At 31.2% G+C, this 13,178-nt stretch overlaps 1 protein-coding gene and 1 long non-coding RNA gene across 3 annotated transcripts in view; one reads left to right on the plus strand and one right to left on the minus strand.

Annotated features, from left to right (window-relative positions):
* The window catches only part of LOC106786791 (transcription factor SUM-1), a 33,176-nt gene extending 29,146 nt beyond the window's left edge, over window positions 1-4,030 (plus strand). The window contains exon 5 of the mRNA XM_014748555.1: window positions 3,545-4,030. Within this exon, the coding sequence (XP_014604041.1) occupies window positions 3,545-3,675 (131 nt within the window). The 3' untranslated portion in view covers window positions 3,676-4,030. The remainder of the gene's footprint in view (window positions 1-3,544) is intronic.
* A 4,569-nt stretch (window positions 4,031-8,599) lies between these two features.
* LOC106786756 overlaps window positions 8,600-13,178 on the minus strand; it is a 7,081-nt gene continuing 2,502 nt past the window's right edge. The window contains exons 3-5 of one of the 2 annotated variants that reach the window (XR_001381688.1): window positions 10,694-10,868; window positions 9,372-9,473; window positions 8,600-9,291 (exon numbers count right to left, since the gene is read on the minus strand). This is a non-coding gene — a long non-coding RNA (uncharacterized LOC106786756). Of the gene's footprint in view, window positions 9,292-9,371; window positions 9,483-10,693; window positions 10,869-13,178 lie in introns of both variants that reach the window. The other variant, XR_001381687.1, reaches the window with a different exon arrangement.

Below are 13,178 nucleotides of genomic sequence, written 5' to 3' on the forward strand. Positions count from 1 at the left end.
AATAATTTTCGTTATAGTGTCGATTAATTTTCTATATATTTCTCTTTTTTTATTATTTCGTATAAATTACGACGAGTCAAGTTAAAAAAAGAAAAAAAAAGAAGTACTAATAGCATTTAAACGTATGTTTAATATTACGAGTGTTCCTTTCCCCCCTGAAAGTTAAAAATAGAATAATATCATGTTAATTAATTAAATCAAGAAAAAAGAAAATAGACGAAAAATAACGTACATATGCACGTAATTAATTAATTAATATTATATTTTATAATATAAGAGAGAGAGAGAAAAAAAACAAATCAATATTGATTTTCCTTTTTCTTCAAATTTGTTGCACATTTTAAGTTCTAATATTAATGAATACGTTACTTGTTAATACATATCTTAATTCGTAGACGTTTTGGCACCTGGTGAATTTATATAATATCTTCGTCATGTGTGAACGTGACAAAGATGAAGGGTATGGAGGATGGGAATAGTGGGTCAGTCACTTTTACCTTATCCTTCCATGACAGAACGATCGATCAACGTTCAACGTTGCGAACGTGCCACTACTAATCGTAAGTGCACGAGTAAGTTCCCTCCTTTCCCTCCTCCTCACCCTCTTCTCACTCTCTTTCCCTTTCCCTTTTTCCCTATTTCTCTCTGGAAACACTTTTACGCGTGTCATTTGGTCGACGACGCGTGTTGACGTTCAACACCTTTAGACACCACCTACCAGGGTGGTTCCAACTCTTCGAAATTTCTCTGGCAAAGCCAATAGGAGGTAAAGAGGATGATGATGGACGTAAACCGTCTAGTTCACTGAAAAGCTTTTCGTCTAAACACTTCCTAACGAGTATCCTTTCAGAAAGATATCGAATATTATGTAAAGGGATCTTTTGATAAAGATTTTTGAATAAATGTGTCGAATAAATCATTTCTTTTTTATTTTTCGTTCTTTTTTTCTTTTTATACAATAAAAAGAAAAAAGAGTTGGTAGAGATCGAGGAGGAGGAGGAGGAGGAGGACGAGAAAAAGTGTCAAGAATTGTGAATAAATTTTGTTTAGCATTTTACGAGATAAAATAAAGAAAAACTAAACGAAGTATTTTATAAAGATCAAATTGGTGCTTTACAAATCTTGAAATTAATGCAAAACGTCCGAGTCGTTTCGTTTCAATTTAGATATATTCATGGCTCGTATAATATAGACTAAATCGTAAGAAAAAAAAAGAAGAAGAAAAAAATTCTTTTTCAACTGTCGAAGCTCGTAAATAGAATGAACGAATGGATTCGTTAGTTTTTAACAAAAGTTACATTACAAAATTTTCCATCGATTCGCGTAGAAAAATGTTCATTCATTTTCTTTATCTTATCGTTAATTAAACGATGTGAATTGAGAATAAGAAATCATTAAAAGGTTCTATGTATTTGTTTGATTAATATTAAACAAAAAAAAAAAGATTAAAACTGAAAAGAAAAACTTCGTTTGATATTTCATCGAGAACTGTATAAAACAATGCAGAATTATTTGATTACAAACGTTATTCGTTTATTTCACAAATACTCGAACGATGTAATCCGATACGAAAAATCACTTGCTATGCACGTAAAATGTTGATAATTCGTTTGAAAAAAAAAAAAAAAAGAAAAACAACGTGTACGAAAATTATTTCGAATAATTTTTTATCGAATAAAACTGTCGATCCGATAAAAAAAACGAATAGGGTTTGGCGTTTGTGCTTTCGTGAAAAAAAAAACAAAAAAAAACATGAGAAAATAAAATACAAAGAAAAAGAAAAAGAAAAAATAACGTCAAGAAGGTTCCTCTTCACCCTTCCCTCTAACCCCTTAACCATTTCTTCATCTCTTTGCGACTTTCTTCTCATTCCGAGTTTGTTCGACTTTTTCTATCCCTTCTTTGTTCCTTGCACCGAAGAGAAACGAATTTGCATAGGCAACGTTCTGAGACTTTAAGGGCTTTGAAGCCGTTATTCTTGGCACCGTAATACTGCCTGAACAAGCACGATTTGTTTTCGACGGTACTTTCTGTTTTAAATCCGGACCCCATCATCATTGTACGGCCAGTGTTTTCCCCACTTTCCCACCCTGCTACTGTCTCTCTCTCTTTCTTTCTTTCTTTTTTTTTATCCGTATGTGTACGTGTGTGTATATATATGTGCATGTGTTTCGTATCTTCCTTTTTCCTCTCATTTCTTTCGTAGAAACGATACACTTTTATTTTTATCGTTCGCTCTAGCTTTTTATTGCGTACCCATAGCACGATTTTATATACACACACGTATTTAGTATCACGTACGTACTAAAAGAGAAATGGTGATAAGGGGAAGAGAAACGGGGGAAGGATATATACACGTTATATAGATACATTTTCTCTCTTTTTCTTTCGTCCTCGTTTCATCCAAGTTCTTTCTGTCCTATATCGTTGGTTTAAACGAATGAACAAATGAACAAACGAAAATGGTATTCCCGTTGAGAATTATTTCTCATTTTTATTTATTTTCATCATCATCATCATCATCATCTTCTTCTCCTTCTTATTCTTATTCTTATTCTTTTAACGGAACAGTTTGTAATACTATACAAAGATTTTTCTATTTATTACAGTAATCGATTAGTCGAATAAAAATATTGAAAAAAAAAAAAAAAGAATTACCTACTTGATCTCGTCTTCGTTACGTCTTTGATTTTGAAACGTATGAATTTTGGGCAAATTTCCCAACGACTTGTTTGAACATTTTTCGGCCGATTGTCTAGGGACTTTAATCGTACGATTTGTTTTAATATAATGAATGTGCAGTATAAACGCGAAGAACCGTAAACACAATGAATCTCGTAATAATCGTTGATTCGTTCGTTAGTTCGTTCATTAGTTAATATGAAACATCAAGAGTTACATAAGTTACTTCATTATCTTTGATAGTAGAACCTAACAATAACAACAACAGCAGTATAAGCTATCAAGCCACGCGTTGTTCATTAGTGGTCAATAGGAAATTCGCTCGAATTTGCAATCGAACGTGTGTATTCGGACAATTTGATTGAATTCTCCTATATATGATGTTCCAGGTCATATCGAATCCTAACACACGGTTATAAGCTATGTATTTATGTACGTACGAGTATACAAGAATAATATGACATGTGTGTGTGTGTGTATGTGGTCGCGACGGAAACGACAATTTTCCAATACAACGAGTTGACGTTTCTGTCTTCTCTACTTTCTTTTTTATTTCTATCTTTCTCTCTCATTCTACCTATTCATTGATTACCCCCTTCAAACAGTCGTACGTTCACAATTCCTGATGCTTTTTCCGATATGAAAAAGCTTTCTTTCTCGTTAAAGCGTGAAAATTCACTGTGTTTGAACTACTCAATAAGACAAAGTTTCTTTATTTAATGGAATATATTATCGTTTGATTCTTGAATAAATAATTAACGTAATCATTTGATTATTATTTCATGAATCGTCAATCGATTAAATAACAATTTTATTATCTAAATAATTGATAATGAATTTTGTAATACTTTTGATGTTTCAGGATTCGAACAAGTTGAAACTTCGTCGGTTCAAGGTAACGGAAGCAGTTTGGATTGTTTGAGTATGATCGTTCAAAGTATAAATGGACCAGCACAAGCTCCTATGGAAAGTCATTACTCGTCGCATCATTAAGGTTAAGACAGTATTAAAAAAAGAAAACGGGATGAGATTTATCGAGTTTCGATAAAAAAAAAAAAAAAGAAGAAGGATAAGAGAGAAAAAAAGAAATTGCTATACTCTCGACGTGTGTGGAATAATCGCAGGAACGGCAACAGCAACAGCAAATGCGTTCTGAAGTATTCGTAAAAAATATAACGTCGATTAGTTGAATGTTTATCGTTCGAATTGAAATCCCAATGAATTACGAATGAACATTTATCGAGGACTAGATTAGCTCGATTGAAGTTTAAATACGTATCCATCCCCGTATACGTTTCTGAGAGACTCTGGACGTAAAAAAGAAAAAAAATATAAAAGAAATAAAAGAAAAAAAAAAAAAAAAAAAAAAAAAAAAAAAAAAAAAAAAAAAAAAAAAGAGTTGTTAGGTAAATACATAGAACCCGAAAAAGAACTTTAACGAAAGCAGCTAATTCGGGAAAGGTATAGGGGGGGAAGGGGGGAAGGGGGGAAGGGATGTGGGGGTAAGGATTAGCGTTTTATTTTTCAACGAACTTCCGTGGGATGCGAGTAGAACGAGATTATTCGTTGGATAAACTCCATTCTACGATTATAATGTGTACACAATTAGATCTGTATTTTCCAAGATTATGAGCTTCATCTTTCTTTCGTTATTTCTTTTCTTTTATTTTTGAAAATTATACTTACATTTTCTACGTAGTTTAGCGTAAGAACAAAATTAAATATAATAATTATAATAATTATAATAATAATAATAATAATAATAATGAAAGGTGCAACACAAGATCGTCGCGTGTTCGAGAGAACGTTGAAATCTTGTATTTTCTAGTCCTAGACAAAAATTTATTTGACTATAAGTGATTATATAATTAGATACATTTTTCTTTTCGAGAGTTGAGAGAGAGAGAGAGAGAGAGAAGAAAAAATTAATATTAAATAATTACAATTTGTTTTTTTATATATAAAGTATCTCATTTACGAACAAAAAATTTAACCACATGTGATTTTCATTATATTTCGTTGTGATTTTACATTTTTTGGTACTAAAAGTTTTATTATTTTTTTTTTTTTTTTGATTAACGCATCAAACGTGAATAATGGGCCGACGTTGTCTGCAAATGATGTTTCCTGATAAAAATGACTAACGAGAATGAAAAAAAAAACAATATGATCGCGAAATTTAATCGTAAAATTATAACGGACGAGTGTCAGAGTTGTTAAAATCATATTTCACGATATTCTATCACTCGCAGAGCTAACGTCATTTTGAATTAACATAACTTATGACCGTTATTATTCTTAGAGAGTTGTTTATCCCGTACATTGTACTAGTCCAATATTTCTTCTTACGAAATTTCACGTCGGATATGCGATTCCATTTATTTCGTTTATATTTCATCGATTTAAATCGATGTTTTTGTTTATTCGACTGAAAAAAACAACGAATGTTTATTTCTCTCTCTCTCTCTCTCTCTCTCTCTCTCTCTTTTATTTTTCTTTCTCTCTGAAACCGATGTTAAAAAATTTTCTATACGAGACAACACGGGTGCGCACGGGTTTTACGCCCGAAATTAATCCTATTGCAAATTATATTCACCTTTCTGCTGTGTCAACGATAAAAAAAAAAAAAAAGAATGACGAAATATTTTTCTAATTGTAATAAATAAATATTCAAAGGAAATAGAATTTTATTAATATTGTAAACCTCTCCCTGTAAAACATCTCGTTTGTTCAAACACAACGAAAGATACATTTTTTTTTATTTCTATCTCATCGTACTTTTCAACACACGATGAACATTTATATGTGAAAAAAGCGAATTAGAATTGTCAAAAAAGAAAAGAAACCTGATAGGATTTGCAAAGTAATTTTAATTGTTAATGTAAAAAGTTAAATATGATTTGCAAAGGTTTTAATAAATGCGAATTGAAAAAAATACCTGTATGCAAAGTTATATGCACGGGTTCACATGTACGTACACATTTATTATTATTTTTTGTTCTTTTTTTGTTCTTTCAAAATATTGTAAATACCTTGGATGCAATAAAAATATCGTTGTAAAAAACAAATAAAGGAAACAAACAGAAAAAGCTTGGACTTTTTTTCTTCTTCTGGAATCTTCCCCTCCTCCTCGGTTTCTTTTTATTTTTCCTCCTCCTAATCCTCGTCTTATTTTTTGTTTGTCTTCTTTCTTTCTTTTTTTTTGTCTTTTTGGCGTAGTTTTACTATTAATTCCGTTGAACACGAGCGTTGGTAGGATCTCGAGGAAAGATCATTTATCAAGAAAGATGGTAATTAATCAACTGACTTAAACTGCAATGAGACCATCGAACTCGACGAATTTGAACACTTTGATTCTAGGGGTTCACTTTTACGCGTTATTAATGACAATGCAAGGATAAGTTTCGCACGTGCTATATACAAATTAGAGAGAAAGAGAAAGAGAAAGAGAAAGATAAAGAGAATGAGAATGAGAGAGAGAGAGAGAGAGAGAGTGAAATATACGCGAAAGTAATTAATAACGTTTGAAATCCCGTTGCTTTTATTATAGCAATAAGAAGAAACTAACATGCACGGGTATAACTTGTACAATTGTAACTATGCATGTGTTACTCTGGTTATTCATGAGTAAAGTGAGGATTTCCCTTGTCCGTGGGATATATTAATTATTGCACGTAACAATTCTCGAGTTACCAAATGGATTTTGAAATTTCTCTTAAACCGATTATACTCAGGTCCGTTACGATTTAACGTTAAACATTACGTTCTTTAACATAGGTTGAATGTTCTCCATCTCTTGTATTTATTTATCTCGGAGAACTTTATAAACGTAATTAAAATTAATTAAAAAGCTTTTAATAATTTAATTTTTTACGGCTCGTATAAATAAATAAATACGATTGAAATGTATGCACAAGGTTTCCTTTTCTTCTCTTCTCTTTTTTTCTCTTAAAATAATAAAAAGTTAAACAAATATTATTTATTACACAGAAAAAGAGAGAGAGAAAAAAAAAAAAGAAATATATAACAAAAAAAAATGTTCATTAACAAGAGTAATAAAGAATCCGACAAAATGATCAAACGTATAATAATAATCTGTAATATTAAATTTAATTAATATTATTATATATTTATATGAACGAAAAGATTTCTTGTTTCTTTTTTTCTTTTTTAATGTCGTGTATAATAAAGAAGTTTATTCGTAATAGATTCGCTTGGTAAGGTATTCTCGAGTAGAAGAGAAGAAAACGAAGTCGACAGCTGGCGTACAATTATCACGTTCGAAGTGTCGCTTCCGGCTGGTCCGCCTTAACTAAACTAAAATTTCAAGTATCTACGAGTAGCGTAAAATCCAGCCCCTTTCCCCTAAGAGTGGGGAAACTCTTACCTTCTCTCTCTCTCTCTCACTCTTTTTCAGTCTTTTTGTAAAAAGTCATTTTAACGTATTTTCCCTACTTCTTTAATGTTACGTTTTACCTTGCCGCAGTGGGAAAATACGCTTACTGATTTATGTTAGCAATTTTAGACTCTCAACTTTCTCTACGGGAGTTTAATAGGCGACTACGTTGTATTATGTTGCGAGCAAAAAAAAGAAATAAGTTCACCCTTTATTATAAAAAGAAGAGAAAGAGAGAAGAGAACCAAGACAAAAGGAAAGAGTTTAAGTTAATATTGTAGTCCATTAATTTTTTATTTCCATCGTGTGATATATATGGTGGGGTGGGTGAGGTGTCGCAAATATTTAAACGTAGATTTAATATGTGAAATAAATCATAATTTTACTATTTAATATTGCGTATTGAAAGATTCGACGATAATAAATATATAATATATATATGTTAATTTAATTTGTATTTATTCCCATCATTTGTAGAAGTTTAAATGTTAAATCGTCAAGAGGATATCTTATTTCGATGGGAGATCAACATTAAGACAACCAATAGCGGCATGGTTTTTAGCGAAGATAAATGGTATGGGACAGCTGAGATTCCGTGTCGATTTATGGAAGTGTCTTTAAAGTGTCTTTTCCGAGAGAGATCTCACAAAACAAGGAAACCGATGCCGTTGCTTTTTACCGTTGTCGCGGTAAGAATAAAAGAAAAATAAAAATAAAAGGGAGAGAGGGGTGGTGTCTAGGACAGATACTTTCTGTTAGGAAATCCTGAAAAGCTTGTAAAGTTCATCGGTGTCTTTAGCACAATATCGGCACGTTTTCAAAACAGGCCAGGTCCCCTTAAAGGCACGTCCAATGCATCTGTTCCCATCTATCAATGGTTCCTTTTCGTATTATCGGCAAATTTAGAAAATCAAAATCTAGAATACGCGTACACTATCCCTAATTTTCTATTTATTTTTGTTTCTTTCCCCCCCCTCCCCACCTAAATTATTTATTTATCATTTTTATTTTGTAATGAAACATAGAACAGATCGTATAAAATGATAACTTTTACAAAAAAAAAGAAAAATGTATTTCCCATTTAATTGAGCAAACATTTTCTACGACATTTATTAATAATAATTAATTAATCAATGAGAAAATATATTTTTGAACATTTCAATAACAACTTTTGTTTTTTTATTCGATATAATACGACGATCTATTAAAATCGTGTTAAAATTTATCCACTTGGTAGAAACCTTGATGTACGATGATACACCTGATAGAAATAAAAGATCGGGAAAGATATTAAACACTAAGTAACAAATTTTCTAAATATATCTAAAGGATCAGAGGTTCCCTTTTTCGAAAGGAAGAGAAAGAAAGAAGATTAGATGATAATTTGAGCTTGGGTGTAATCTCACGACATCGATAAATAATTCTTAAAATAATACCTTGATCCTGTGAATAGGTAGGTAAAATATAATAAATGCACCGATATAGATGACTTTGACCTGTATCGTTCTTCTCTTTTTTTTCTTTTTTTTTTTTTTTTCTATATCTCATATAAAAAGGTAAGATGGTACTTGGGCACGTTCGTGACACTCGGAGCTGTTGAGTCTAGACGGGGATAATATAAAGTCAAGCAACGTAACTACCCCCTTCGAAGGATCAAACACTACGAAACTATCCTGTGCCGATAGATATTTTTTCTTCATAGAATTTTTCTTTTAAAACGTTTAGATAAAATTATCAACGATATAATATAGTTTATACCAAATATTCAAACGCTCGCTCGTTCGCACGCGTTCTCACCTCCCCACCACTTTTTCATTTTTTTGTTTCTTTTTTGAGAAACGCGTGGGCGTTCTTAAGACGGGAATTAACGCGAAGGGGTGTCTTGGGTTTATCTCAAAAAGAAACATTGCCGTGACTTGACGTACAGTTCCTAATTCGAGTCGAATTTCAAAGCGTTTCCTTTCTGTTTTCCATGTTCAGTTGATCCTCTCTCATTCCCTCTTCCCTTTTTTCTTTTTCTTTTTTTCCATTCGTTGTATATCCCATAGTCTCGTGTGTAATAGTCGCGGAAGTTTGTCGGTTAATACAACTCACCGAAGAAGCAGAAGTAGAAGAAGAAGAAGAAGAAGAAGCATTTTCCAGATGGTAGCTCGTAAAACGTCCGTCCGGTTAGAGTTTTGTACGGGCCCCCGTGTTTCACACTTCAGGCGGTGCTAACGCGCGAACCAGACAACGTATAGTTAGTTGCTCTTTGAGTTTTGAGGTATCGCAGAAGCACCCTGTATGTACGTACCTTCTTGTTGGTGTATAAGTGTAGAACCACCCCAACCCCTACGTTCATTCATGAGAAAAGTGCCTGCCGCCGGGTCCATCCGTCAGACTCTTTTCGAAACTTCTAGAAATTCTCGGGGCATATAACATTTGCCGTTTTTATTTTCATATCATTTTTATCTTATATTTTAGGATAGTTTTTTTTCTCATTTAAATATTCTCACGTATCTCATATATTACGAATATATAAGAAAATAAATTTGCAATTTATATTATTATTAATAATAATTTTTTTTAAATATATACATTTTTTTTATTAGATTTACGATCGCGAGAATTACGTTCTTTTCTTTTTGGCTTTTACGACGAACCGAAGCTAAAGAAAATTTGTATTTAAAATAAATCGGATTTATTAAAAGGGTCAAAGTAATTTCAAAGTTTTGATTTAAGCGAATGCATTAACTCGAAGAGAGCGGTGCATTAATTCCCAGTATTTTTGGTAGACTATATAAGAAGGAACCGGATAAGTGGAACATCAAGTTAAAGACGTGGGTGTTTTAGGGACTCGTTTTCGGATATTTAAGGGGGAAAAGCCGGCTGCCTTCTAGAAAGGAAACGCATAAAAACGTTCCTTGTGTCATAACATTACCGCTCTGAAATATCGCTTCGATTACGTTCGATAGACTGAGACATCAGTCCCCCACGGGTTTAAAGACTAGTCGTCTTTGCTTTCAGAAAAATTTAAAGCCGTCTTCAAACTTTATGCTCTTTTACTTTGTCAACTTTACTCGACTTCGTCTAAATCGAGACTTTTAATTCTTTACGATAATGTTCAGGTCTTCGTCGTAAAAGCAAAACTTTCCAACGCATGGTTTTAATAACAAAAAAAAAGAAAAAAGAAAAAAGAAAAGAAAAAAATAAACAAGAAAACTCGTGAAATTCACACACGCGACACAAACGAAACTTTTTAAGATTTTTATATTGGCAAACTATATTGAATTTTGGTTTGTCTTCTTGTTCGTTTATCGATAATATATCGAAGTATTGATAAATTAATTACAAAGTAATGTATGTGTAAAATAATTTCTACATACTTTCTTGACACGAAATCGAGTAAATTAATACACTACTAACACGACTAAACATATACGTAAAACAGAAAAAATAAATGCATTAATTAATTGCATTGTTAATCAAGTGAATTAAAACCGATGAAACAAGAAGACCATGGGCCTAATCTAAAATAAATACACATACGAATACAACCAGTAACCTGTGCCGATGTTGGACCTTTCATCCTCGACATGATTGGTCACTGGAAGAACATGAAATTTTTTTACTCACTCGTTACTAACTGTTGCGAATAAAAATGCAGCATAAATAATTGGCCTGAGAAGTTCTACGATGGTTCTAAAATACTTGTCCTCCTCGCTGTTGATTGAATGATGTCGTGAAATTGATTAGTATTGAATGAATTGTTCCATCGTTGCATCGTTGCATCGTTGCACTGTTGAATCATCTGTAATCAAAAATACAAAATAAAATTAATAACGTTTCATATCATTCAAAACATTTACCACACGAATAAAAACTATAAATGAAAACAACCCCCCACCTGCCATGATTTAAAAAATGAATGAGAAGTTATAATTAAGATTACGAAATAATAAAATAAACGGGATGATGGTGAACGTCTTTCTAAAATCATAAAAAGAATGAGATTATGGTAAGAATCTAAGATTAAGTAATTATTTTAACGTTCCTGTTGAGTGAAGACTTCGAAGGGGGAAATTTTCATCGAAAAGAATATCATATCGAAATTATTTTATATTTAAAGTATGTTAATAAGTATATATGTAATGCTTATACTAGTGCATATATGTTTAAACAATCTGAAATATAAAAAGAGAGTATGTTAAAATAATTGTTACTTATAATCGTTGGAAGTGTCTATTGTTATCTAAAAGCTCGGAAAATATAATCTATGTTCTATTCTCTTCGAAATCTACCGTTGAAATGGGCCATTGTCTTCTATGTAAATACTTTTATTGAAAGTTGTTTATATGACTTTCCGAACGTTTCGCATATGTACAAAAGGATTCATACACCTGATACATAAAATTTAAGATTGTAACGTTCTGATTTCAGCATTTTCTTATTTTTATGTAATTATTTAAACTAATGTACATTTGTTTTAACGTACCTATGCAGTGGTGACTTCGGAGGGGGAAATTTTCATTGAAAAGAATATAATATCGAAATTATTTAATATTTAAAGTACGTTAATAAATATGTAATGCTTATACTAGTACATATATGTTTAAACAATCTGAAATATAAAGAGAGTGTATTAGATTATTAAAATAATTGTTAATTAATCGATAGAAATGTCTATTGTTATCTAAAAGCAAGGAATATATGATCTATGTACCGCTCTCCTCGAAATTCACCTTCAGACTGGCACTATGAAAGTACTTTAATTAAATGTTGTTTATATGACTTTCCAAATAAAGAAATTTTATTTAATACGAATATTATACCCGTTACACACATGTGCAACGTTCGGAAAGTCATATAAACAATATTTAATAAAAGAAATTTCATAGAGGACAATGACCCAGTTCAACGGTGGATTTCAAAGGGGATGGAGCATAAATCATATATTCCGAGCTTTTAAAAAACAATAAACATTTCTATCGATTAATTAACAATTATTTTAATGCACTAACGCACTCTTTTTATATTACAAGAAAATTTTACCCTCGAAGTCATCACTGCGCAGGTGCGTTGAAATAATTACATAAAAACGATAAAAATGTTAAAATCAAAACGTTATAATCTTAATTTCTATTTATTACAAATAATATTCTCGTTACACACATGCGCAACTTTCGGAAAGTCATATAAACAACATTTAATAAAAGTAATTTCATAGATGACAACGTGCCAGTCTAAAGGTGAATTTCGTGCAGGACGGTGGACCGAACATATACTCCGTGCTTTTAAACAACAATATACATTTTTTTCGATTAATTATCAATTAATTAAAATAAATTGATCATAGTTTATGAAATAACAAGTATTATTCTATTACAGCTCTCCACATGCCAGATTCTAAACTTTTTAGCCTTTTTATACGTAAAAAACACTACTCTTATTTTATATATATAAAATACTTTTCTGTATTTTATTTGTGTATATGTTATTTCGTAATAGAAATAGAATTATAATAGAAAAGAATATTTTAATTATTTTATATAATAAAATATATAATTTTATATATACAATACTATATATATATAGAAGTTAAAAAGATGAGTAAATGTTCGGATAAAAATATTTTTAATTACTGTACAGAGACACAACGAGGAGATAAATTATTTTATAGAAAATAATCGAAGTATTATATTTTAATTAGAATAAATTGGTAATAATCTATATGATCGTTAATAATCTATCGTGAAGAAGATATGTATTATAGTTAATGATCCTAGAACGAGGTAGAACTGACATGAGAAAGTAACATCTGTCGACCCCCTGGACTATACTTCGGACCCACCAAAAATTTCATTTGCCATTAGGTAGTAAAAGGACCCTTCTTCTGTAACAAGTGCACTCATTACCACCCACAGTGACGGTAATCCTCTGTTAAGCTACAAATCAACTGCATATATTAGTCTGAACTAAACCGAGTTCAATCTTTTTTTCATTTTTGATAAATCTTTTTTACGAACTCGTATATCAACACGTACTCTCAACGAAATATTACTATAGATATGTGCTGATATAAATTATGTTCGATATTAGGTCTTATTTTCCTTTTGAGAAA

Source organism: Polistes canadensis, unplaced genomic scaffold (genome assembly GCF_001313835.1).
Source record: "Polistes canadensis isolate GaletaPanama2010 unplaced genomic scaffold, ASM131383v1 scaffold_81, whole genome shotgun sequence".
Classification (NCBI taxonomy): domain Eukaryota; kingdom Metazoa; phylum Arthropoda; class Insecta; order Hymenoptera; family Vespidae; genus Polistes; species Polistes canadensis.